The 27,975-nt window shown below is 47.8% G+C and overlaps 1 protein-coding gene across 1 annotated transcript in view; it reads right to left on the bottom strand.

The window, feature by feature from the left end:
* PLB1 (phospholipase B1) overlaps positions 1–19,926 on the bottom strand; it is a 119,918-nt gene extending 99,992 nt beyond the window's left edge. Inside the window, exons 1-9 of the mRNA XM_032301369.1 lie at positions 19,905–19,926; positions 16,149–16,239; positions 15,781–15,832; positions 13,748–13,834; positions 7,275–7,337; positions 6,481–6,560; positions 5,326–5,401; positions 4,105–4,209; positions 2,636–2,692 (exon numbers count right to left, since the gene is read on the bottom strand). Of these exons, the coding sequence (XP_032157260.1) occupies positions 2,636–2,692; positions 4,105–4,209; positions 5,326–5,401; positions 6,481–6,560; positions 7,275–7,337; positions 13,748–13,834; positions 15,781–15,832; positions 16,149–16,239; positions 19,905–19,911 (618 nt within the window). The 5' untranslated portion in view covers positions 19,912–19,926. The remainder of the gene's footprint in view (positions 1–2,635; positions 2,693–4,104; positions 4,210–5,325; positions 5,402–6,480; positions 6,561–7,274; positions 7,338–13,747; positions 13,835–15,780; positions 15,833–16,148; positions 16,240–19,904) is intronic.
* Between the last annotated feature and the right edge of the window lie 8,049 nt (positions 19,927–27,975).

Genomic DNA, 27,975 nt, shown 5'->3' with positions numbered 1-27,975 from the left:
CTTTGCGGGCTGCAGAGCTGAGAGCTCGCCTCCTTCCCCAACAGGTGTGTCCTTGGGGTGGCTGAGGACAGAGTGGTGGACCTGGATTCCCTGTGGTCATGGTGATTCTGCTGGTCCCTCTCTGCTCCCCACACAGAGGGCAGCCCTTACCTGTGTGTCTGTGAGGATGGACGCAGAACAGCCACACCTGCCTTCTACCTCGGTGTCCCAGTCCAGCCCAGCAAAGAATCACAGATGTGGCGGCAGAGACCCCTGTCCTCCCCACACCCGGAGGATGCAATTAGCAAAACCAAGGGTAGGAAGAGCCCAATGTCCCCCTGTATTTTCACAAGCCCTCGGGTGCTGGCTAAGGACGCTTAGACCATTTTGGCAGGTAGAGAAAATGGGTGCCCAGAAAGACCATTTGACTTGCCTCAAGAAACCACCGAAAGTGGGACTGAAACCAGAGCCCAGGTTTTCTGGCTCCGCCCAGTGCCCTTTGCCCTAAGCTGTTACCCCCCTCTCATGGCTGACTTCAGGTCTGCGGGAGCTTCTGATGGGTTTCAGCGGCTGTGCTGGATCCGGGAACTGTGGATGGTCTGGTATTTTGCTTGTGAGGAAACTAGAGACTGGGGGTGCTTGGGGGAACCCCTCCTATCCTGTCTCTCCTCTGTCCCCACAACCCTGCTGGCTGAGGCTGCAGGAACCTCGGGACTTGCACTGGGAAACTGGACTTGTTGCATGGGTCTGGAGACAGTGAGGTCACTGCTTACCTAGGAAAGCCACATCCTCCTCCTCTTCTGAGCCCTTGTGACACTCTCTGTGTTGAAGGTCTTTGGCCTTGAGGGTGAGACCTTCCATTCCCGTGTACCTGCCTGTTCTGACCCTTGAGTGGTTTTAAGAGACCGTGCATGCAGCGGACCTCACCCATATGCATGGGACATCACCTGGCTCCGTAAAGGCGGTTATTATTGCTGTTGCCACCAACATGAAGGACAAATAGCATGATGAAAGGGGAAAGAGAAAGGAATCCAGCCCTGTCCCTGGACCTGCCCTCTCCAGCTTCTCTGCCTGGTGCTCAAGGGCTTCTTTCATGCTCAGAGCCTTATTATCTCTGTATCTCTTCTCTTATCAGACAGGCCTCTTCCTGCCCTTGCTGCTGCATCTGACGCACTCTTCTCTCCATGCCCTTTGCTCACAAAGGTTGCTTTGCCTGGGAACACCCTCCCTGACCTCTGCCAACACATTCCGCAAAGGCCATTCAAATCCCCTCCTCTCGGCCGCCCCTGGCCTCATCCTTCACACTGCTTCCTGGTGCGCAGCCCAGCACGTCATGGCTGAGTCCCTGTTGACTCTTGTTCCTCCGGGCTGCCTGGCCCTTCCCAGCTACACCTGAAGCTTGGTGAAGACAGAGGCCACGTTTGGTGGGTCTCTTGTATCCTCCTTGGAACCGTGAAGGATATGGTGCCTCCAAGGGTGGGCCACGTTGCAGGTGTCCTTTTGTTGGTTGGGAGAAAGGCGGCAGGAGGGGAGAGATTCGGCTGAGCTGACCTTTTTACTGAAACTATAACAGGATTTCCCCAGATTCCAGAGGAATCTGAGGAGGGCTTGGGAGAATGGTCCCTGCTGGAAGGATCAGGTTCCTCTTCCCTGTCCATCATGGGATATTAGCAGCAAAGTGGGTTTCTGGAGACCTATTCCCTGCAAGGGCCAGGCACACTGACAAACGTCTCTGTTCAGAGAAATCAAAGGCCTTCTTCAAAGGACAGTATGTTTCCAGTATCAGGAACTGCTGGATACCCCTTCCCTCCCTCCACTCTGTCTCATGCTGGCTCGTGTGTGCTGAAATGCGGCTGGCCCTGGCACTTAGCACCCTACGTCAGTTGTGTAGATGGATCCACAAAAGAAGAAAAACAAATTTCTGTCACTAGAACCCTAAAAATAAGGCAGCTTGGATGGGAAGAAAATAAATGGCAAAATCAGGTCTCTGTCTGATGCCCTGGAAAGGTTCAAAGCCTTGACGTCACATTCCACCCCGACTAATCCCAGATCTCCTGGGGGGACCTCTGGAATCTGGGGAAATCCTGTGACAGTCACAGTAAAAAGGCCAGTCCATGTGGAGTGCTCACTGCTGGCCGGGGATGAGCTGTGCACTGGACAGGTTGGGCCAGGGGCTGGCCTGCGTTTTGCAGAAAGAGAATGGAGACCTGAGTGTACAGAGCTTGAGTGGTGGAATGAGAATTCCCACCATGCCTTCATCACGCTGAAGTCCATGCTTGTCCCAGGCACCACCCTGGGCCCTGACAACCGTACACACTGCCTAAGTGTGAGGCCAAGTGGGACAGGAACTCAACTCAAGTCTGTAAGGTCTTCCATACAGACTCTGAATAACGGCCCTGCCTTTGCAAAACCAGGGCTGAGGCTCCCCTGAGACCCTCGCTGTTTGCCGGCCTGGCCACAGCCCAGCACCCGCGGTAAGGCAAACTCCCAGGCAGTCAGAGACGGGCATCACCACGAGAGAGAAGCATCCCTGGGGGCCCACTACCATTGTCCTGGGACCCTCAGGCACCCTGCAGCCCCTCTCCAGCACAGTGGGCAGGGTGGACTCAGTGGCAGTGGAGACCCTGCCCCTCCTCTGTGGGCCCGGCCTACTCACCATCCTATTCCAGAGATGCAAGGCCAGCGTGGTAGAATTCGGGAGTGGGGGATCCCCCTGAAAGAGAACCAGATGAGAGCAGGACCCTTTGTCTCCCCAGGAATGCAATGGACCTGCTGCACACTTGGAGGCTGTCTCTGGCATAGAGTTGGGGTGGCCTGATCTGTCCAGGTCCTTTCCCTCAGCCCCTCCTCTCATCAACAACAGGGCATCCATAGGACCACTGTCTGGGGTGAAGGGCCCAAGGTCAGGGCCTGCAGGAGCAGGTGGCATATCAGGCAGCTCCATGTGGTCATGGGGTTCTCTGTGGCTGAACTCAACAGTGGGAAGAGGGGGTGGCAGGGACATGATTTGGGTGTGGTCTGCCTAGGAGGACAAAGGAAAGGCACGTGAAGCTAGTATGTCTCCTCATCCTCTTAAACCATCACTTTCAACACTGTTTATGGCCTGGAGATGGCACAAGGATTCTGACGGGCAGGAGCCAGGAGCCTGGAGGTGGGGACTGTCCCCAGACACGGGACTGAGGCTGTAGAGGCTGCAGAGACTTCGGCCAGCAAGTGTGGACCAAGTGCTACATGGTCTCGGTGGCCACTTGCCCAGTGACTTGGGGGAGGGGCAAGGGCAACTCAAATTCTCCTCCCAGAGATGGATGGAGAGGAGCTTGCAGGGGGAGGGGCAAGAGCTAGCATCCCTGGAGATTCTCTTCGGAATAACCATGATGGCCAAGAGGTACAAGCACTTCCGCAGCACCAGAAGCCACTCTACATCCTCCCAAGTATTAACTCATGTGGCTCTGATGGCCACCAAGAGGGAGGACGTGTTAATAAGCGGCCCTGAATTTATAGAACAGAGAGGTGGACACCTTGTCCAAGGTCACACAGCTGGCCATCTCAGAGCCAGGAGGCGAAGCTGGGCCATTCACCCCTGGGCTGCCCTGCCGCTAAGAGCCCGTCTCACGGGGGCTCTTCAGCCCTGTGGGGAAATTGTATAGGAAAGTATAAGAGACTATGGTGGTATTTCCCCCAAGGCTATGCATCCTGGGTTCAGGAGAGCTGAACTGGGCTGAGGCTTGTTGGGGTACGGGTGAGAGAAGGGGCAGGAGCAGATGTATGGCCCAGGCTTCCTCCCCACCACACTTCGTTTTTTTTGAGACTGAGTCTCGTTCTATTGCCCAGGCTGGAGAGCAGCGGCACAGTCTTGGCTCAGTACAGCCTCCACCTCCCAGGTTCAAGTGATTCTCGTGCCTCAGCCTCCCGGGTAGCTGGAATTACAGGCACCGACCATCATGCCCAGCTAATTTTTGTGTTTTTAGTAGAGACAAGATTTCACCATGTTGGCCAGGCTGGTCTCCAACTCCTGACCTCAAGTGATCCACTCGCCTCGCCCTCCCAAAGTGCTGGGATTACAGGTGTGAGGCAGCACACCTGGCCCCCACCACACTCTCAATGTGCCACACAGCCCCCACTTACCGAGGGTGGAGATGGGCTGGTCTCATAGAAGAAAGGCTGGAAAACCACCGTGAAGGACTCCTGTTCACTGTACCTGCTGGAGGCCAGGAGGCTGTTCCAGGCTTCCTGGAGAAGACAGCGGAGAGGCGCCCATCCAGGAGCATGAGCGAGGCGGAGCCGCCCAGGTCGTTCTCAGCAGCCCCGGGACAGAACCTCCCCTTCGCATTGTTCTCAAGTCTATTCTGAAACTCCCTCTTGTCTCACCCTTCAGGGCTGTTTGATAGCTAAGCTCAGTGTTCATTTGTCTCTGAAATGTCGGCATTAGGTAATACCTGAGACAGACCTAAAATATGTTCTCTGGAAGCTTAGGAACAACAAGACAGTCCAGCACGTGGCAGGGCCCCTGCCCTCTTCAAGAGCTAACTTCGGTCGAGGCAGGTGCCATTAACCACTCAAAAAGTGTTGCCATTTCCAGAGCGAGAGAAATGCCACGCAGCTTCAAATGTAATTTTCTTCTTAAGCAAAACTCATCGTGTTAACACATGCTAACAGGAAGGAATTGTGCTTTGAGCTGTTTGAGGAGAGGGGTGATGGCTTTCACTGAGCCCCTCACCCTCTTTTTTTATTTTTTATTTTTGGAGATGAGTCTCACTGTCTTGTCCAGGCTGGAGTGTGGTAGTGCGATCTCGGCTCACTGTTGGCCAAGCTGGTCTTGAACTCCTAACCTCAAGTGATCTGCTTGCCTCAGCCTCCCAAAACGCTGGAATTACAGGTGTGAGCCAGCATGCCCGGCCCCTTCACCCTCTCTCAGGGTCTCTTCTGTGAACTGGAATGTGCGTCTTCAGGAGCCTTAGTTTGCTTTTGGGCTATAGGCTGGGGACAGGCACACCGGGCAAAACCAGCTTACCTGCCCCAGATGTGGTACTACAAGTGGCACTGATGACCAAAAGCATTCCAGAATGAATCTTTCAAGCTCCTCTCTGTCTTTTGCCTAAAGCAGCACTGCCGTCCCCCCACGCGCACCCCTGCCAGTGCTGCAGTCCCCATTTTACAGGCAGGAATACCGAAATTACCACCACGACGCCAACCGAGAGTAGCTCTCTGCTCCCGACTTAATCCTGAATTCAGCTGGAGAAGTCCTAACATTAGGAAACTCAGCTAATTGTCCCTATCATTCCTGTTCTCCTTGGTGACCACCCCTTCCCTGTGAGCCAGCAGCCTGGGCACCCAGGGTGGGCTCACCTGATAGGACCACTGCATCACCACCTTGGCCAGCCTGGATGTCTCCTCAGAGCAATTGCAGGCCTCTGGGGCAGAGCTGCAGGTTAAAACACACCAGGAATGAGAGAGGGAGGCAGTGTGGGGAAGTGGTGATCCAGGCTGCCTCCTGTGGAAGAAGCGGCCTCGGAGTTGCTTAAGGAGTAGGGATGAAGAATTTTAAGTCTTAGGGGATACAAATGTTGGAAAGAAGAGAGGGTGGGTGGTCCCTTCCTGGGGGTTGGTGTGGGACGGGAAAAAGCTCTTCCTGGGGGGTGGATATGGGAGGGGGCTGGGTATGGGATGGGGGTAAATATGGAATAGAGGGAAGCTCTTTCTGGGGAGGGGCGTGGGGACGGGATGGGGGATGGGCACGGGATGGGTTGGGCACGGGATGGGGGTGGGCATAGGATGGTGGATGGTCACGGGATGGGGTGGGCACAGGGTGGGGTGGGCACGGGATGGGGTGGGCATGGGATTGGGTACATATGGGATGGAGGGTTGCTCTTCCTCCCCCTTCTTCTCTCAGACCTCCTCCTCCCCTCATTGCTCCTCACAGCAGATGTCCACATCCCATTCTCCTTTCCCTCCTCTGTGCCTTCTATGTCTCTCATCCTCTTCAGAGCCTTCCTTCCCCTCGACATAGCCTTCTCTCCTTTTCTCCATGGCTCTTTACCTGACTTTTTCCACATGAACTTCTTTTCTAGGTTCAGAGCCAGAATTCTTAGGATTTGGCTCCAAAAATTTTAAAGCCTATGAACATTTTCAGAAATATATAGGAATCGAGTTCTGTGAAGTTAAACTACATTTAGGCTACATGCTCTTCTATCCAATTTCCAGAAGTAACACTTCTTAGCTTATGGATGTTTTGCCAAGGCGAACTCTCAAATCACTGGCATGGAGGAGAGCCTCTGGCGCGACATCAACCAGACGAAGTGTTTTATTCGTTGACTCAGTCCCCAAAACAATGCCTGGCAGAGGGTCTGGTGCACCCGACTCTGCCACTCGCTGGCGCGTGAGCTCGAACATGTCCCTCGGCCTCCCTCGGCCTCTGTTCTTTAGGGCCCCTCACAGCCCCCACAGGCTGCACACGTGACAGCCAAGTCATGGATGCTCGTCTCATTCCACTTCCCCTTTTACCTGAGCCAAGTGTCCTGATGCTGGCCAGAGACCTCTGCAACCTCAGAGAGGTCCACCAGGTTTACAAATGCTCTGGGGACCTAGGAGGACACAGAAAGGAAGGTGAGCATTTGCCAAGTTGCCCCAGCTGCCAGGCTCTGTGGAACTTGCTTGGGCCCCATTTGGGGCATGGTTGAGCGTGATGGGCCTCCCTTTGGTTAACTGGGCATGACCCTTTGGGAGATGTTTGGTCGGGGTCAGTCTGCACTGCCAGCTCTGCATCTGTGCCATCCAGAAATGGGACCCTGTCCATCACGGTGGCACCTCCCACCAGTGTCCACAGGGCAGTGAGACCACTGGGGCTATGGGCCTGCAGGCTCCTCCAGCAGAAAGCTGCCCCCACCCCCCCAGGGAACAAAGCAAGAGGCTGAGCCGCGGCAACCCCCCGCCCCCCGTGCTCAGACCTGGCAGCAGCATCACAGTCGCTGAGCAGAAAGGCCTTGAAGGTCCTCAGGCCCCCTCCATCCTATCCTTGCCCCTGACTCGGGTAGAGAGTGGTCTTGGGGAAGAGCAGGGCCACCGAGGACTCAAGGAACAGCTGAGTTTCTCTCTGAAGTTTCCTTTGCGGGAGTGGAGTGCGCTCTCCTGACCCATGTTCTCATTTGAAAGGAAGGGAAGATGGGGTCCTCTAAAGCTTCCCCTTTCCTCAGGGTTCCAGCCTCCCTCCCGGGGTCCATTTCCCCACCCTGCTGGTGGCCATATGAGGGTAAACGGGCCCCACCGCCCTCTGGGAAGCCCTGAGCTTGCGACCTCACCTCCTGCTGCAGGTAATCCAGCACGCCTTTCAGCTTGTCCAGGCCACCCGCTGTGAGCCTGTTCTGTGAGAGGAGACCCTAATGAGTGAGGGTGTCAGCAAGAGGACCACGAGGAGAGGACACCCAGACTCATGACAGGCCCGTCCCCAGCAGGCAAGACCACAGGCAAAGGCCCCATCTAGACCTGGCATTCCACAAACGAGAGCGTTCCTGGAGCTTCCTAGTTTTGTCTTTGTTTCGTTCATCTGTTTTCTCCCTAACTTGTCATCCACCAGGGAGAAACCAAACTCCCCCCACGTGACAAGTTCCATCAGGAAAGGGCAAACTCAAGGCCAGAGCAAGGTCAGAAATACCTGGTGCAATTCTGAAGCTCATACTGAGGGATGGGAGACTTTCTCCCAAAGACGGAGGAATTGCTTTTTTTTTTCCCCAAAGAAAATCAGGTCCAACAGGGAAATACAATTAACCCTGGATTTAAGACCCCAGATGGGCCTTGGAACCTTCACATGATCCTACGTTATCAGCCTTTCTCCTGCCGTATTTGCCCTAAGAGAAGGGCTCCTAGAGAAAGAGTATGAGTGTGCCTTGCCACCTGAGGATTTAAAAACCTCTCCCACCCACACAATACACACACCACTCCCCTGCCTGCAGGTAATGAAAATCAACAAATAAAGGACCTCAAAAGTAGACCCCGCTTTACTGTTCTTTTCCTTTTTCTTTTTTTTTTGAGATGGAGTCTTGCTCTGTCCCCCAGGCTGGAGTGCAATGGTGCAATCTTGGCTCACTGCAACCTCTGCCTCCCGGGTTCAAGGGATTCTCTTGCCTCAGCCTCTCAAGTAGCTGGGATTACAGGCACCCAGCACCATGCCCAGCTAATTTTTGTATTTTTAGTAAATGTGAGGTTTCACCATGTTGGCTAGGCTGGTCTCGAACTCCTGACCTTAACTGACCCACCTACCTTGCCCTCCCAAAGAGCTGGGATTATAGGGCTGGGCGCGGTGGCTCACACCTGCTTTACTTTTTCAATGTGAAAAATAAATTAATAAAAATTACAAGACAAACTCCTAAGTTGCCTGCAGACTGGCTGTCCCCTAAGGCAACCTGGCTTAGACAGGAAGACAAGGAGGGCCAAGGAGCTGTGCTGTTGCCTGGAGGGGACACAGGCAGTGACTCTGGAGACAACTGTCAATCACCCAGGCTGGCACCACACAGGAGGAAATGCAGTGTCCCTGTCTCTCTGCTCCTTCACCAGCTGTCCCTGCTTTGGCGTGAGGCTGGCCCCTGAGAGGCCAGTTCAGCCAGGGCTGTTACCATAATGCCTTCTGTCTAGTTTTCTCTAAGTGAGCTGCTCCCTGACCGTGACATCAAACATCACCCTCTCTTTCCTGAAGAGCCCAGGGGAACTCTGTCTAGAAGCATCCTCGCTGACCATATGTACCACATCCATTGTCCCTGTAGAGGTGGGAGACCCTGTGTGGCTCTCCCTAGAGTGTGAATCTTTCGGAAGAAACCCCTGGTCAAGCTCACAGCTGTAGAGGGAATTGGGGCCCACCCAGTCATTCCCAGCACTGCATGGTTGTCACTCAGGGCAACAACTGTCCCCATTTCTCAGTAGAGACATTGTACTCCTATAAGATGTCCCTCCTCTATAACGTCACACATAGTAAACTCCTGGAACTCAAAGTCAGGAAAAAGCTGATTTCTTCAAATGAACTTCTACGTTTCCATTTTTATCATTTGCCCCCTAGTTTGGAAGAATGTCTATTATCAAATATGTGCCTGAGACCTGACTTAACTCTAATAAATTATTTTCTTGGAATTTATTCCAAGAAATGGGATTATTCAGTCACAAATTAGAAACACATTTAGGTTTCTTGAATCACACTGCCAGAGTACCCTCCAAAAGACTGCGCCTCCCCTGTCACTAAAGACATTGGCAATGGATAAATGTGTCTGTTTTCTTGTCAACAGCTTTGCTTATTTTTTGAATTTTTTCTTCTGATTTTTAAAATCTTACTCATTATTAAAACTAAAGGCTTTAACTAGAGAGCAGTAAGCAAATGTCCAAACCCAAAAAGCATCCTCAGGTCACTGCTGTGAGCCAGGTTCTCATTTACCTCCAAAGCATCTGCCTTTAGAGCCCCTGTCACACCGGATGGATAGTTCCTGACTTGACTCTCTCTGACTTTGGTCTTAAGAAGCTCCTAAAGAACAACTGTGGACACAGGCCCTTGTTTATTTCCCTTGTTTATTAAAGGAGCCCAAAGGTCTCCACAGCGGAAGAGACTTCCAGGTCGTAAGGTGGGGGCAGGATGGTAGCTCAACATTCCTTCTTAATGGTAAAACATGTTTTTCTTGTGTGTACTTTTCTTTTTCTGCCTCCCAGGTTCAAGTGATTCTCCTATCTCAGCCTCCCTCCCGAGTAGCTGGGATTACAGGTGCCCGCCACCAAACCTGGCTAATTTTTGTATTTTTAGTAGAGATGGGGGTTTGACCATGTTGGCCAGGCTGATCTCGAACTTCTGACCTCAAGTGATCCGACTGCCTCAGCCTCTCTAAGTGCTGGGATTACAGGCATGGGCCACCTCGTCCGGCCTGTCATGTGAACTTTTGGGAAACCCTTGACACCTGTTCTGTGAGGTCAGATGGCAGCTGCTGCCCACCTTCTCAGCATTTGCCTGTGGAGGGATCTCCAGTGGCCCCTGGGTTTCTACAGAGCACTTGTGGGGTTTTGTTTGTTTGTTTGTTTGTTTTTAAAGATAGAGTCTTACTCTTGTTGCCCAGGCTGGAGTGCAGTGGCATGATCTTGGCTCACTGCAGCCTCCGCTTTCTGGGATCAAGTGATTCTCCTGCCTCAGTTTCCTGAGCAGCTGGGACTACAGGCGTGCACCACCATGCCCAGCTAATTTTTATATTATTGATAGAGATGGGGTTTTACCATGCTGGCCGGGCTGGTCTTGAACTCCTGACCTCAAGTGATCCACGTGCCTCAGCCTCCCAAAGTTCTGAGATTACAGGTGTGAGCCATCCTGCCTGGCCATCTACAGAGCACATTTTGAAAACCACTGAGGGAGAGCTTATGCCTAAGATGTGCTTTGAGAAAAAGAAAACTGCCATGTAAGACCTTCTCAAACAAGGATTAGCGAAGACAGGGAGGTGTGGCCAGAGGTACCACCAGGAGGCGAGTGGGGGTCTGGGCTGTGAGGAGGGCAGTGCCAGGAGGGCAAAAGAGCCAGGTCCACAAGGAGGAATTTATTCCAGGCTCCAAAGCCTTGGTGGTTTTTATGCAACAGGAAAAATCAAGATACAAGAAGAAATGGAATAAAGAGGGAATTTGAGCAGGTGCTAGCAGGTGTTGCTATACTTAGCTAAATTTATGGACCTCAAGTTACTGGTTTACAGCTGTTTAAAAATGAGGAGTGAGCATGATTACTTTTGTCATATGTTTGTCACCAATTAAAAGTGTGGGCTTCGAAGTGTGAATAAACTCATATGTAATCAACATGACTAGAGTTTGAGTGAATTTCTCATGTGGATAAAAATCATTAAGTCTGAGAACAAGAGTTGGAAATGTTGTAGAGAGTAGGTGCTCACTGCCACTGGTGGAAATATGAGAGGTCAGCCACTTTGGAAGGCAATTAGGCAGAGCCTATTATAACCCAAAGTGTGCACACCTAAAGACTGGCTAACAATCGACTCTGGGCACTTTTCTTGAGACTGCTTTTATCTTGACCCACAGTATGAGGTGTGTTTCACACCTCAATCCAGTACAAGTATCCATATAGAAAGAAGTACCTAATGTAGATGATGGGGTGATGGGTGCAGCAAACCACCATGGCACATGTATACGTAGGTAACAAACCTGCAAGTTCTGCACATGTACCCTAGAACTTAAAGCATAATAATAATAGTAATGAAAAGTCTTTACTTAAACCAGAAAAAAAATGCAGAATCTCATGAATCAACGCTTCCCTTACTACATGCAATGAACTCAAAGATTTTAGAGTTTATTCTATTTTTTTTTTTACAATTTTAGTTGCAATCCTTTAAACTGATTTTTTGACTCACTAATGTACTTCAGTCCACAATTTGAAAATCACTGTATCTAGAAAAACTCTTCCACATATTCAAGTAAATGAGCAAGACTCCGTTAATTGTAATATTGTTTATAATAATGAAAAACGAAAAACACCTAAATGGCCATCAGTATAGGAAAATAGTGAAATAAAATGTAGTAAATTCACACAACAAAATACTCATGTAAGAGAAACAAACTCATTCCATGTGTATCAACATCACTAGATTTCAACAATACTTGGTTTGTGAAAAAAATTGTTCAATAGTACATACAATATAATACTATTTATGTTAAGTCCTCTCATACATACATGCATGCAAAATAATGCTTGGATTTATAGATATGTAAGAGGTTTGCAAAGAAAAGAGAGGATTAGGGAGGTGGCCAAAAGGATATATATTTTAGCTTTAACTGATGTTTTAGTTTTTAGAAGGAAAATATTTGTGTACTGCTTGCATAACTAAAAACATGAATAAATAACATGTAAACAAACACATGTGCACAAGAATACAACATGTATTCGCAAATGCTTGAAGACATAAATACATAAAAGCACGCAAGAATTTATGTAGGAATGTTTAAACACAGAAAATAAGAAAAAAAGAAAAAATGGTAAAAAAAGAAAAAAGAAAAAAATTGAAAATAAGAAAAAAGGTAAAAAAAAAAAGAAAAAAAAGAGACAGGAATGTTTAAACACAAGACAAAGTACATGGAAAATCATCAATGGGTTTAAGTATTCATGAATGCATTCATACATTTTAAAAAATCAAATGCTAACATGAACAAAGTAATCATCAATCGCATGTGTCTGTAAGAGGAGAAAATGAATTTATACATGAATATGGTAACATAGATGAATGAATGCATTAGTGAATATATAGAAGAATGCAGCAATGTCTAAATGCTTGTTTGAACACTTCAGTACATGAATGAGTAAATGCATGAGTTAATGTCATGAATTAATCAATATGTAGAGGAATACAGCAATGTCTAAATGCTTGAACATGTCAATGCATGAATGTATACATTCATGAAGTAATGCACAATGACCAAAATGGGGGACTGTGCAGAGAACGAATGAGGCATGTAAATTTCACTTGGCACTGGAGAAAACAGAGGGTAAACTGGAACAATAAATCTTCACTATCTACATGCTAGAAACCCAGGAAGGCTGCAGGAATATTGACCAATGAGAGCTAGTCAGGAAGGTGGACTTCCATCAACAATGAGAGCTAGTCAGGAAGGTGGACTTCCATCAACAGTGAGAGCTAGTCAGGAAGGTGGATGTCCATCTCAAGGCTGACATCACTAAAAGAAGGGGAGTTTGGATGGTGAGCCAGTAGTCAGCAGGAGTGTGGGGCACTTGAAGGGAGCCAAGGGTATCTATAGTAGGAGAGGGGCACAGAAAAAAGAGTACCACCTCAAGAAGCTCCGCCATGCCTGTGCCTTGGCCTGGAGGGTGGCGAAGAGGACAAGCTGGTCCCACAAGTGGCAGGGCCAGCACGGTAGCAGCCTGGCTTCAGCATCCTGAACAAGAGTCCAGGTGTCATTTATTTCACCATGGCTTAGATTACTAAACCACCCCTTACACTTTCAACTGATCCTATTCTGAATGATCTTCAGTAAAGACTTAAGTAATCGGTATTCACCTACATAAATAATAAATGAGACCACATGTTTCATGTCCTGTTCCTAGGAAAACCGAAGCACTTGGAGGATACAGTGTACTTTGATAAACAGGAGGTTTCCCACTACAGGTATAATTCATGGACCAAGGGGTGAGGATAGTATGCACCCTGCTTTATTTCCTAAATTCAGAACTTATGTGAAATCAGAATTAAAAGCGGCAAGATAGTTTTTAACCAACCAGGATGCTAATTTTCTCAGTTGCAGAATGACTGTTGACTTGGCTTCTATTTCCTTTTCCTAATATGAGGGATGGTAAGTAAAAAACACCTGTTCCTTGTGACAGCTATGAATGCATGCCATATGTACATTATGAATTATCTAATGTCACTAACTGTACTTAAAATGATTAAGATGATCAAATTTATGTTATGTATATATTATCACAATAAAAATGTTGAACCAAAAAAAATCCCATAAAACACCTGTCCGAGTGTATGTTTAAGTATCTGACTGTGTCTATCCATCTATCTATCCATCCATCCATCTATCCATCCACCTATCCACCTATCCATCCATCTATTCATCCATTTATCCATCTATTCATCCATCTATCCACCTCTCTATTCATCCATTCATTTATTCAGTTCTAAAATAAGTGGATCAGCCCCAGCCTGACAGCTGGGGATCAGGTAATCAGGCCGGTTTAGTTTATTCCCTTTCCACCCCAGCATCTGCAATCCCTCAGCTCCCTCAGGCTGCCATTTACCTGTTGAGTAGAGGGGCACAGGTAACACTGGCTTGTGTTGCTGAAGAACACATTGATGAGCTTCCAGTCAAGTTCAAAGTCAAGTTGCTGAAGAAAAGGGCAACAGTGTAAGGGGTGGTTTAGAAATCTAAGCGGTAAGACCTTGAACCAAAATAATATCTTTCTTTTTGTGTCTTTCAATGTCATATGCCCATCCCTGAAAATCACATTATGAATTTTTAATAGTATATGGCAGGAGTTTAAAGTGGTATAACTGCTCTAGACTGACCAAATATACCCAAAACTTTTTTAAATTAGAAGACACACTTTTTGACCCGATCATTTCATTTCTCCAAATATATTTTAAGGAAACTAGGATACAGGAATGATTCAGCTACAATGATGAAGCTTTATGCATAAGACGGAAAAACTGGAAACAACACAAATGTCCAAAACAGTAGTTTGCTGTGTGAACTGTGGAATACTCATGAGATGAAACACTACGTAGCTATTAAAATGATGCTGAAAAATGTAATTATCATGGGAACTAACCTACTGAGAAAAATAGGTTATTAAAAAGTATCTCCAGTAACATCCCTGTTTTATAAAATATATAAAGATATATATGCTTGGAAAAAATATGAAAGGGAATATACACCAAGTTATTAACCATAATTATCTTTGGGTTATTAGGCTTAAGGATGGTTTTACTTTTCTTTTTGCTTATCTTTGCTTTCTGATTTTTTCAGTAATGAACATGCATCTCTTGTGCAACCAAAAACAAACTGGCAGCGTGGTGCAGCTGAAGAACATCGGACTGTGAAGCAGACACGTTAGATTGTGGCTCTAACTGGTCGTGTGAACTTGCACAGGTCACATGACTTCTGGGAACTTCAGTTTCCTCATCTGGAAAATTACAGGGCTAGATGCAGGATCTCTTCTCTATTTTCCAGAATAAGCATTATTTCAGAAATTCTGGAATTCTCCTGTTAGAGGAACACAAACTTTTTGGTGCAGACCCTGCTCTAGTCTGTGTCCTTATGTGACTTAGAATGACCTTCACTTCGATTCCTGAACTCTTTAATGTATGCATGGCTGGCTGAAACAGCAGCTTCCCTTGGTTCCAGCAGTCCAGGCTCGGTGCCTAGATCTAGTTTGCTAGCAAGGCTTGCCTTGGTTTGATACTTGCCCATAAGGGTAACAGAAAAGATCGAAGGATGCTTATTACAAACTTATATAGGTTATTGAGTAAATAGTGTCCGCGCTGTTAGGAGAGTGGTACCAAGGCACCAGCATGTATGTGACAGGGGCTTCCACCTCAGAACTAAAATTAATATGGTAATTATTAATGACAGCACGCACCGCTGTAATACACAATGCAAGCTGCAGGCTTTTATTGCGTATTGCGTCTCTGCCAGGCACATCTAATACCTCATTTAATCCTCCCCAAACTCTATGCTGCAGCTCTTTTATCACCCCATTTCATAAACAGGAAAACCGAGGTTTGGGGAGGTAAGTGCCTTACCCAACATCATACAGCTAATAGGTGGAGAATTCAGAATTCAAATTCAAACCAGTCTCACCTGGAACTGAAGCTCTCCACCGCCTCCCTTTGGGAGAAGTCATTTAGTCCATCTGTTGACTTTCAGCAGGACCACACAGAAAACCGTTCTGAACAGAATTGGTCCTTTTGGCTGAGCATTATGGCTCAATCTATAATCTCAGCACTTTAGGAGACCAAGGCTGGCAGATTGCTTGAGCCCAGGAGTTCGAGACCAGCCTGGGCAACATGGCAAAACCCCGTCTCTACCAAAAATATAAAAAGTAGCCAGTCTCATAACTGACCTTGAACTAAATAGATAATAACAACAAAGAAGAATTGGTCCTTTCCTTTAATGACTGCCAGAGAATGGCAAAAACATGTTTGAAGAACCCAGGCCACACTAGCTGCCAAGTGCATGGTAAAATGGTGCCAGGGCCATCATCACTTTGTTCTGCCTACCCTGCAGCAAACCCAGGCAGCCCAGCCACGCCGGAGTTGGAGGGAGGCTTACCGGGTTTTCTTTCATGTTTCTCACCAGTTCTCGAGCCTGAATCCACAAGTCTCTGTGCAGAGGGAGGGAAACAAAGAAAAACCAGCTAAATGTTATTTTGTCAAGGGCTGGGAGCTTGCCCCTTGCCATAGCTCAGGTGCCAGTCTCTAAGCCTGAACAAATCCTGGCTTCTGAAGGGTGGGCTTTAACCTGCTTTTCAAAATGAGGCTCATCAGGCAGACTGAAATCAGCTTGAGGGGATATTTTGGCTTTGGCTTAAATATTTCTATTTTTAAGCCTCTTTGACTTTGCCAGCTCCCCAAATCCTCCTATGTGTTGAAGACCAGTAGGAATATATAACCCCAGAGAAAGACAGAAAGGGGACTTACTTAGCACCATCGTGGGGTATGACTCTCTTCCCAGTGGGGCACACGGGCATTGGAACAGAAGGATTGAAATGTCTGATGATGTCTGAAAGGACTAAAGAGAGAACTGGTTTGAGGCCCTGGCCTTCACCAGCTGACGGTCACCTCTGAAGACTAACCTACCTAGTGCCGGGAGTGGAGGCTCTCCTATAATCTCAGTACCTTGGGAGGCTGAAGCAGGAGGATCACTTGAGCCCAGGAGTTTGAGACCAGCCGGGGCAACATAGCGAAACCCTGTCTCTATGAAAACAAAAATTTGCTGGGTGTGGTGGTGCTCACTTGTGGTCACAGCTACTTGGGAGGCTGAGGCAGGAGGATCGCCTGAGCCCAGGAGGTCAAGGCTGTAGTGAACTGTTTCTGCCACTGCACTACAGCCTGGGCAATACAGCAAGACCCCATTTCAAAAAAAAAAAAAAAAAAAGACTGACCCCCTTCCTCTAGGGTGAGCTGCCAGGGTGGTCGTCCCTATTCCAACGCATGGTCCTTCCTCACACCCTGCCTGGGGCTGTGAGGATACCCCCATAGCCTCTGTGAGGTTATCTGTACCCCTGCAGCACGCCCCTGGAAGTGAAGGAGCTAAAAATGAACATCTGCCAAGTGCGAGGCCAGGCCCAGTGCTAAGCGCTTTACATGTGTTCTCTCACTTCATCCTCAGTAACAAACCCATGGCAATATTATCTCCAAGACAGAGAAGGGGAAACTGAGACTGAGAAAAGTCAGGCCAGCTGCCCAGGGTCTCACGGCTAACTAGGTTGCTGGGGTTTGAACCAGAGTTCTGGAACACCAAGGCTTTTCACTGTCATGTGCTACTGTCTCATTAGAGAAAGTGACACTGGGACAGGGACTCAGGCTTCCTTCCAGCCCCCCTCCCTCCTCCTGAGAGTGACAGCAGGGTGGGAAAGCTCCAGGGAGCACACAGAGAACATGTCCCAGAGCTGCCAGCCAGAGGACCGCTAAAAATAGTGCTGTCAGGAGTAGTTAAGTCGTGTCTTGCTCCAGAGAGCGAACAGGGCAGAGCGGGGAGAGAGTGTCATGGTGGGGGGTGATGTCTCCACTCCTCCACACAACTCCCCTTTCATTTGCTCCCATCCAGAAGTGCCTCAGGGCTTCATGGGAGCAGGATCCAGAAAGTAGCTTTAAAGATGCTCCCTGTAAAGGAAGCTTACACTGTGCAGGCAGCAGGCAGGCTGGGGTGGGAGACTTCCAGGTGGGCCTGGAAGTCAGGAGACTGGTCACTCGGCTTTGCAATCTTGGGCAGCCTCCTAACTTGTGTGATTCCATTTTCCCCATCCTTACCCTAAAATAACGAACTTCATTCTCTAATCCCTGAATGGCTTGCAGAGAAACCCATTTCCACCTGTGGTGGGAAAGCAGGGAAAGTTCTGGGCTGGGTTCAGATTTACAGGGACAGCATGAATGCGTGCATGGGTAAGGGGCACTATTGCGCCCTCATCTGAAGGTGGTCTGTAAGGATCAGTGACAAAACACAAATATTTGGTGACAGGTCTGAAAGAGACTGCTTTCCGAATGAAAGGTACTTGTATACATGCTTTGTGATCAAACATGATCTTGGATCTTTTTTCTTTTTTTTTTTTTTTTTAAGACAGTCTTGCTCTGTCTCCCAGGCTGGAGTGCAGTGGTGCAATCTCGGCTCACTGCAACCTCCACCTTCCAGGTTCAAGTGATTCTCCTGCCTCAGCCTCCCAAGTAGCTGGGACTACAGCCGTGTGCCACCATGCCCAGCTAATTTTTGTATTTTTAGTAGAGATGGGGTTTCACCATGTTGGCCAGGATGGTCTCCATCTCTTGACCTCGTGATTCTCCCGCCTCGGCCTCCCAAAGTGCTGGGATTACAGATGTGAGCCACTGCGCCCAGCCGACCTTGGATCTTTTCACATAAATTTGCCAGTCATTTTGTTTTAAGTCTGCTGTGTACTTGGTATCCTCACTGTCTCTGAGTTCCCTGGCAGCAGCGAGGTGAGGACAAAGGGCACAGCCCATGGGGCTGGACCACCTGGGTTCACAGAGACCCTGCTACTTACTGAACACATAGCCTCAGGAAAGTCCACTTACCTCCCTGATACTCAGGTTTCCCACCTGCAAAATGGCCATGGTGGGTGACAGCATGGCTAGGTTTGGAGATCTCAAAGATCGGGAGGGCTCTAAAGTTCTGAGACTGACGGTCAGGCGGGCTGAGCCCGAGCCAGCCCCATCTCACGCTGCTCAGGCCTGGATGTCCCCAGAGCACTTTCTTCGGGGAAGACCTGCTCCTCCTGCTGGTCCAGCCGCCCAGCCAAGCTTGCAGCTGCAGTTTGCCCTCCTCCATCCTTCCCCATTGGGTAGGCTGGAGTAAGGCCTGCCTCCGAGGGCTTCAGAAGCGAGATCTGCCCTCACACTTGCTTTCTATGGCACCTCTCGCCTGCTGGGCTTCCTGGCCGCTCTGCTTAGAGAGGGGCAGTCAGTCTTGTTATAGGGCAAATTGGCAGGAAAACTTGAGACAAACTGAGAAATTAGGCAAAGCAGCAGCTGCCTGTGTGGCTTCAGGGTCTAAACCATATTCCATCTTCCCAGACACCCCCAAACACCCACTTCTTTTTTCCTACCACTTAAAGACCAACAGAGCCAAGCCCAGGCACAGGGGTGATACCACGGAGTTGGTAACAGGCCTCCTCTTTCAGAGCCCTTTGATCCTCTCCAAGGGGACCCTCCTGCCTATGGCTTTGGCCACTAACATCCTCTCACCTGTCAATCAGATCTGGGAGGGCTGAACCACCAGGCTCAACCTTCCCTGCTGGACCATGAGTTCTGAAGGCAGGGCCAACGTCCTGTTCACCCCTCTGCTTTCCAGGGAACCTAACAGTTCACAGGCCCCTCCTTTAAATTCACAGGCTGAATTGACAGCACTAGCTGCCCGACTTGTTTGTTCCTTCCCAGGAGCATCAGTTCAGCAGAGTGCTTGCGTTGTAGGCTACGTCTCTTGCTCTAATATGCACAGTGAAGCGGTTTCCCTTATTCCTGATTTATGAGCACCAAGCATAGGAGACTAACATCACACCAAGCTGAGCCAGCTGCCATTAAGGAGCTTTAGGATGACTTGAAAGAATTATAAGAAATATGATATTAAATTTAAAAAAACTCAATTATGATGGTTTATTCATAAGCACATTTGTAAATCAAAAGGCCAAAATGCTAACAATAATTATCTCTAGATAGCAAGATTGTAGTTGACTTTTATTTATTTTTATTTCATTTGCCTGAACTCAATTGATGTCTTGTATTTTTACAAGCAAGGGAGATATTACAGAATAAGATAGACTGAAAATTCGGCTGGGTCCTCTCCTTGGGTGAGAGGAGTGAACCATGGACATTTTCCCTAGATGAAGTCTAGCCCTGGGTCTGGGGGTACAGGAACCTTAGGACTCTGGCCCAGATACCCACTCCACCTGGTCCCTAACCCCTCTCCTGTGTTCTCATATCTTAACCCAATGCCCAAGGGCCTCTCTTTGCCCAGAGACCCTGGATCCATTTCTCACACCTCCATTCAGGGTATGTGACTTTTCACATCCTGGCTTCCTCATCTGTGCTCTTAGGACAGCCTCCCTTTCTCCTGGGCTCCGGTGAAAAAGTGGCTGCTAAAGTCCATTCTCCTTATGAAAGAGGATGCTGCTGTGTTGGGAGGGAGGGGCACTCTGAAATCTGGCCATGAAAACCAGAACTCACCTGTCATGATTTCCACACACACACGCTGTGGCCTTTCTTCAGTCCTGCAGGTAGAAGCAGGCATGTGAGCATGAGGCTGCATTTGTCACCTGCTGACAGCCCTTCCCCTTGGCTGTGGTCTATTTCATAGCAGTCTTTGGCCTAGCCTGGCTCTGGTTCTGGGATTATTCTTCCTGAGGTTAGAGGCACAGCTCAAGCGGCCATGGAGTAGCCAAAATGGGGAAAACAGCTCTCTCTGGACCCTTCTCTGCTCCTCCAGCCCGCTCTCATTCGCCCCAACCCTGCATGGTTCCCCAAGAGCAGGGCAAGGAGACCTGGTGGGGAGAAACAAGAACTCCATCTATTAGCCTTTCCCACTTCTCCTCATTCACCCCAAGGACCCACTGGATTCTCAGGCGCAGGGAAGGTTGAACCAGGAGGCTGGGTTCTGGGAGCTTCTCTGCCACCTTCTCAGAGGGCAGCCCTGAGCAAGGCACTGAGCCTCCCTGGCCCCCAATGTTTCCCATCAATAAAGCAAGGAGATTAGATGGGAGCATCTCCAGGCTCCTTTCTGCTCTCCGTGGTTTCAGGATAGTTACCACTGTTGCTTCTCCAGATCGCCTGTCCCTGGGTCTGGGTCTGGAGGCTGGAAAAGATATTCAGTGTTAACACACAGCCAGGGGAGGAGGCAGAACCTCTTATAGTGAGACCCCAAGCTGCCTGGCAGAACTCCCACTCCTGCCAATCAGAGGGAACCTACAAGGCCAGGGTTGGTGGCTCTCGCCTGTAATCCCAGCACTTTGGGAGGCTGAGGCTGGAGGATCCCTTGAGGTCAGGAGTTTGAGACCAGCCTGCCGATATGACAAAACCCCCTCTCTACTAAAAAAAATACAAAAATTAGCCAGGTGTGTGGTATGTGCCTATAATCCCAGCTACTTGGGAGGCTGAGGCAAGAGATTCGCTTGAACCCAGGAGGCAGAGGTTGCAATGAGCCAAGATGGCACCACTGCACTCCAGTCTGGGCAAGAGAATGAGACCCTGTCTCAAAAACAAACAAACAACAAAAAATAGAACCTGTGGAGAAAGACAAAGGCTCCTTCTGCAGGGAGTAAAACCTTTGGCTTCCTCTGCAGCGTGTTTGTCAGACCTTGGAGCGACAGAAGGTGTGGAATGGTTCCCTTGGCTTAGATTTGAATGCCATCTAAAGTCATACTAACCTTCTCCGCAGAAACAAAGGATTGTTTTATTATGACACCCCAAAATCTAGAATTTATTTTGTTGTTTCTCTCCCCTGACTAGACCATGAGAGCCATGAAGGCAGGAGTGTGTCCATTTTAAACTTGACTATGTTCCTTGGACCTAGAACAGTGCCTGGACATGTTTTAAGTATTCGATAAATATACGCTAAATCCATATTTTTGGGATGAACGAGGTAAGTTTCCGGTTTCGCCCTTGGTAAACTGCTGGGCAACACAGGACATCAGCTCTCTGCTGAAGTTCCTAAGTCTAGGACTAGATTTGAGACCACAGTAATTCGCCTGGGAATCATGTCCTTTGCAAGCTCCCAGAAAGCTTGGAGTCATGCCCAGAACGTATAAAATATTCAGCAAATCTTAGCTCTCCTTGGTTGTATTATTTTCTCAGTTTCTGATGTCAATTTTATCTCTCAAAATTCCTAGAAGACAGCATCTCCGGGTGTGGTGGCGACAGGCAGACAGCTATGCCACATCACCCACTCCAGCCTGTACCACTTCCCTTTAAAGGGCCCGTCTGTCCTGACCACCCTGCCACAACCAGCACCCGCCTATAGACCTGGGTCACATCTCTGCAGCTCTCCAGGTAGGACAGGCGGACTGGGAAATCCCACTAATTGGAGACAGCATCCTTTGCTCCTCAATAAGAGAGAAGCTAAATCTCCCAGGGAGACAAACAAAAAATCACACTAAGATGCAAGTCAGGGGTTACTTTAAAAGATGCCCGACAGGTTAGGTAATGGGGGAAGCAGGCCTCCTAGGGATATGGCAAATTGGACAGCCTGGGCCCAAGCACACGGAGCACCCCCCAGAGTCATTTTTCAAGAGGAACTGGAAATGTGAACATCTGAAATCTGATTTCAATGTTGGCAGCTGATTCAATGAAAGACAGAGCATCAGTTAGGACCACCGATTTGCTTGTGGTAATTCATTAACTGATAGATCTCCCCCCTCCCAAATGAACTTGATCGGAGGAGAGGGTGGTAAAGAGAGATGCTGGGAGGAAAGAGGAGAGAATAAGAGGAACCAGGCCAGGAGAGGGGGTGGGGGAAGAGCTCCGAGGGCAGCCACAGAAGGGGAAGGCTGCGGCTAACCCAGCCAACTCCCACGTCCCCACTGTACCCACTGCAAGCCACTTTCCCTCCACACTCTTCATTTGCTGAATGCCTGCCTTGTGGCAGTTACTGTGACTCTGGGGCTGCAAAGCTAAATAAGACACAGGCTCTACCCTCAAGAAATTTTATAGAGTGAATTGTAACCTCCTTGGCAAGGAAAATTGTCTATGACACTAAGTTAGAAAAAAAAAAAAAAAAAACCTTGCAGATAGGATATTGCAGTGTGATCCCATTTAGGTTTTATATATACCGTGTGTCCCTATGTATTGCTGTACAGTACATTGAAGAATGAGTGAGAATGTATACGTGTGTGTACGTGTGTGTTTGTTGAGGCAGAGGAATAAACGACGTGAACAGGGTCTTCTATTGTGCATACATCTGTTTTTTCTTACATTGAACGTGTATCATAACGTGTATCAACAAGTTATTTGCATAACTTCTAAAAACACTTACATAACTGACTTTTGAAGTTCTACAAGGAAAAGGGGGTACGTGGCTGTAATCTATAGCAATTAAACAAAAGCTGGTTGTAGTCCCAAAGAAGTCTTGTACCTTCGTTACAAAAGGCTCCAGGCACTCAAGGCAGAAGTATCAGCACTATGGACTTTTTTCTTTTTAAATTCACTGTCTTCCATTCTTTTGCCCTGGTCTGGCTTTTAAAATACACATCCCAGGTAAGTTCATGATGGCCATCTGTCTCTCAGGACAGAGGAAGGGGGCTTGCAAGGAACGGTGCTTTCAGGCTTTACCCTGAAGGTTGAGGCACCTGCCAGCATACAGACTATGATTCTGGGGCTGGGAGATCATCCTGATGGAGCCGTCTTCCTGAGATGCGGGCAATGAGTGGCAACAGGAGCTGTCAGCCCTGAATAATTCATGGATAAAGAGTTCTTTCTGAGATGAGACCAAGGGGTACAAGTCGCTGATGGGTTTAAAGTTAGAGGCCCGACGCTTGGTGGAGATTTCCCTGCCCAGGTAGAGGGACCCAAGATTCCTGAGCCAGCACGTCCCACATCCTGGACTCCGGGATGTCAGTATCAGTGTGCACAGACACACAGGTGTAGCAACGTCAGTCTGCTATCTGGGACACAAAAACTCTGTTCTCACTTATTTCTGTCTCTGATTTCACCTCTCTTGTCAAGGGTAACCCTCCACCCTTACCCTGACCAACATGCACAGTCACAAGTGCAATTTAAAGACCACCAGCATAGACAAAAGAGAATGTGGGTGGGGAGCTCTGCCTGCTTTCAGGGGGCCCATGGTGGGTTTCCTAAGGCTCAGTCTCTACCTTGACACACCGTCACCTCCTCATTCTTCTTCCTGCTATGCCCATTTCCCCCACTTACAACTGTGATCAGGGTAAGGTTCTAGCAGAGGTGGCATTGATAGATATGGCGGGGCCAACACTGTCTAGGCAGGGAGTCCAGGACAAGTTCCAGAGAGGTAGAAACTGGTTGAGAAGAGAAGATGGTGGAAGACAGGTCCAGGGTCTGCGGACGTTAGTGCACTGGCATCGTGCATGGAGTGGTGAGCTGGGGCTTGCAGCTACGAGGGGAGGGGCTGAGGAATTCTGGGAGGTGGTGTTGGGAGGTAGACTCTGGGGGAGTGAGGAGAGTGTCCTGTTTGTCAGGGTATGGGAGGCGTGGTCAGGCTCTGGGCAGAGTGGAGACTGATAAAGAAGCACTCTGTCCAGCTGGGCTGCTACAACTGGGGACAGCAAGGCTGCGGAGCTTAGCTAAGACAAGGAGGAGGGCTGTGGGGAAATGCCGACATTCTCCTCTGCTCTCCAACCTTCTCTCCAGATCCCTTTCTCTTCTCTTTGTCTTTCTTTCTCCCTTATTTGACCATATAACATATACCACTTAGCATTTATTAACAACAAATGTATGAAAAGACACTGAATATACTAATCATCAGGGAAATGCAAATCAAAACCACCATGAGACATCACCTCATACCCGTTAGGATGCCTACTATTAACAACCAACCAACTAACCCACCCCAGAAAACAGGCATTGGTGAGGATGTGGAGAAATAAGAATTCTTGTGCACTGTTGGTGGGAATGTAAAATAGTGTAGTCACCGTGGAAAACAGTATGGCGATTTCTCAAAAAGTTTAAATAACAGAATTATTATATGATCCAGCAATCCCACGCCTGGGTGTATATACCCAAAAGAAATGAAAGCTGGGACTTAAACGATATTTGTACACCCAGGTTCATTCATAGCAGCATTGCTTGCAATAGCCAGAAGGTTAAGCAACCCAAGTGTCCACTGACAGATGGCGGAATAAAGGAAATCTGATATAGATATACAAGGAAATGTCATTCATCCTTAAGAAAGGAAGGGAAATCTGGCAATGGATGCACTCCAAGGACATTATGCTGAGTGAAGCCAGTCACAAAAAGACAAATACTGTGTGAGTTCACTTACATAAAACATAAGTATATGATTTTATTTATTATTGTTTTTGAGTCTCACTCTGTCGCCCAGGCTGGAGTACAATGGCATGATCTCAGCTCACTACAACCTCCTCCTCTCGGGTTCAAGTAATTCTCCTGCCTCAGCCACCTCAGTAGCTGGAATTACAGGCACCCACCACCACACCAGCTAAATTTTTTTGTATTTTTAGTAGAGATGGGGTTTCACCATGTTGGCCAGGCTGGTCTTGAACTCCCGACCTTAGGTGAGCTGCCCACTTTGGCCTCCCAAAGTGCTGGGATTACTGGCGTGAGCCATCACGCCCAGCCAATTTCACTTATATAAGGTCCTAGAGTTACCAAAATAGAGAGAGAGAAAGTAGTATGGTAGTTGCCAGGGACTAAGAGAAGAGGAGAATGAGATGTTATTTCATGGGTGGAGTGTTTTAGTTTTGCAAAATGAAAAAACTCTGGAGGTTGGCTGCACAATGATGTGAATATACTTAACACTAGTGAACTATACCCTCAAAGATGGTAAATTTTGTGTTATATGTATTTACCACAATTGCAAACAAAATTTTAAAAGTTTACAAAGATTGGTGTATTTTTAAAGATTTACAAAGCAGGTAAGAAAATTGTTTTATAAAGTTTAAAAGATTACTTTTAGAATTTTCTGTAATCTTTGAGTTAATTAATGGATTTAGTTTATTAATGAGAAACTCCAAAAGTTTCTTCACCTTGATGTAGAGAGGCATTCGATTTAAAAAAATAAAAAGATTCAATCTCCTGGATGTATACAGTTCATATAATATTCTCGCCCAAATGAAACATTCTGCCCAATTACCAGGAGCCCATTCAGAGGATCATCAGTACCAAACTCTGTCTCCTACTCCAAGCTACTTCAAATACTCACAATTTCCAGATTGCCAATGGCTGCCACAAATTTAATATCAGGAGGCTTCAGAGAGTGAACTGTGGAGACAAGAACCCATATAGGAAGGTCAGATCTACATTCCCCATGATGTCAGCCAAGGATGCCATATGGGAGAGGACACCGCATTCCACAGTCCCCGGAAAGCTGTGGAGGTCCAGTCTATTGGCCACAGAGTATAATATCAAAGACCATGCAGTGCCTGGGAACTCTAGGAATCCTGTGTAAAAGATGCTGTCTCCCCTCTGGGAGCCACACTGTTATCTGGACTTGGGGTGTCTAAACAGGTGACCGGTGGAAGGTCACTCATGGCCCTCATTTTCCCCCTCTCCTGGACCCCATTTTGCCTCTCACTTCCTTCTGTCCCAGAGCCTTGCATTTCTGGGCCACCATTAATAAGAGGACATCACATTAAGATTAAAACCACCTGGATACCAAAAGGATCACTTTAGCTTGAAGATTGCCAGAGAATAGCATTCAAAGCCTGTGAACACACCTCCATATCTGATGCAAGCTGTCTGTAAATGCCATGCAAGGAAGTCACCTGGACCTTGGCTCACTGGCATTTTTAGCAACAAAGTCTCTCTAGAAATCACTGATCATACTCCCTGGTCATGTTACAGAGCATTTAAATGTAAGCCACCTAAAGAAGACATTTCCTGAAAAGGGCATCAATTTCTTTTTCAACCTAAAGTCCTTATATAACAGTAAAAACAGCATGCTTAACTGGAAACCCCAGTCAAAGTAGAATATTGCAACTATAAATCTATTAAGTATGGTCTGTAGTGCAGCCTTTCAATATGATAAAGCCAGGGAAGAAGCCACTCAAGAGAATTCATAGCATCTGGGTCTTTAGACAAACCCAGCCCATTGCAGGGAAAAAGGTCGTGAGCTGCTGTTGTGCTACATTACAGGAATAGGGAAGCCACCTGAGTGGCCAGGCTCTAACTCACAGTTCCCACAACACCATCCATCCACTGGGCGGCAAGATTTTGGAGATCAACCTCACCCAAGCAAGCCACTGTGGAATTATGACAGATGACTGTGAAGTCATCTGTCACACTGAGGGATTGAGGATAAGGAAGAGGGGAAATTGCATGGCCAACAGGTGCAAGAGGAATAGGGCTGGAGCCTGCTGGCTACCTCAAAGAGGCTTTTCCCGCTCATGGCCAAGGGTCACATACCTGATTTAGAAGGCACATTCACTCCTAAGTTATTTGGGTTGCACGGGAATGGAAAATTCTTCAGGGTCTGCAACTGCAACCGAACATCAGAAACATCAGCTGCCATGTATAGAAATATTGCAGGTCCTGAAAACTTGGTGTAGAAATGATCATGTTCTATCTAGTCTCAAAATCTAGAAACAACAATTGTCCATAGTCATGTTCTCCTAACCCCATACCCAGTTCATCTAGTAAAAGGGGACATAAGTCTATTGACAATGACTTTAACAGGTGGCATGCAAGAATGCCTCAGAACAGTGAAGCAGAGAGAGAGGAAAGATGAAGAAGAATGAGAAAGTTCTAGAAATGGGGCCAGACACGGTGGCTCACGCCTATAATCCCAACACTTTGGGAGGCTGAGATAGGAGATCACTTGAGATCAGGAGTTTGAGACCAGCCTGGCTAACATGGCAAAACCTCATCTCTACTAAAAATACAAAAATTAGCCAGGCATGGCAGTACGTGCCTATAATCCCAGTTACTCGGGATGCTGAGGCACAAGAATTGCTTGAACCCAGGAAGGAGAGGTTGCAGTGAGCTGAGATCATGCCACTGCCCTCCAGCCTGGTCAATAGAGCAAGACTCTGTCCAAAAAAAGAAAGTTCTAGAAATGGATGGTGGTAATGGTTGCACAGTAATGTAAATGTACTTAATGCTACCGAATTGTGCACTCAGATGTGGTTAAAATAACTTTTGTTTGTTCATATTTTACCACTGAAAATAAGTTATTAAGAAAGGCCCAGGATACCTAGACTAAAGCAAGAAAAAATAATCTCATGCTACATTTATTTCATATTCCATGTTATATTTACCTACTTTCCATCTTTTAATTTGATAACTTATACAAAACTAAGTATATGACACATTATGTTTATTTGTTGCCAAAAACTGGGTACACTTGAAACTGGGAGACTCTCATGTTCCTACCAGATCAGAGTGTCCTGAGCCCAGAGGAAGGACTTGGTGACCAGTGCTCAGGTCCTCAAGACTACCTGGACCTCCTCAGCTGCTGGTACTGAGACCAGAGTAGCTTCTGCTTTTGTGAATCACATAGAAGGCTCTGGAAAGGCAGACTGTGTCTTTTCCCCCCAAAACTGAGAGTGGAAGGGGGGGAAATACTTCCATAGGGAAAACATGCAGTAAATGAGGT

This window comes from Sapajus apella, unplaced genomic scaffold (genome assembly GCF_009761245.1).
Source record: "Sapajus apella isolate SASKATOON/1434 unplaced genomic scaffold, GSC_monkey_1.0 scaffold44, whole genome shotgun sequence".
Lineage (NCBI taxonomy): Eukaryota > Metazoa > Chordata > Mammalia > Primates > Cebidae > Sapajus > Sapajus apella.
This window is presented reverse-complemented; position numbering and strand designations above follow the sequence as displayed.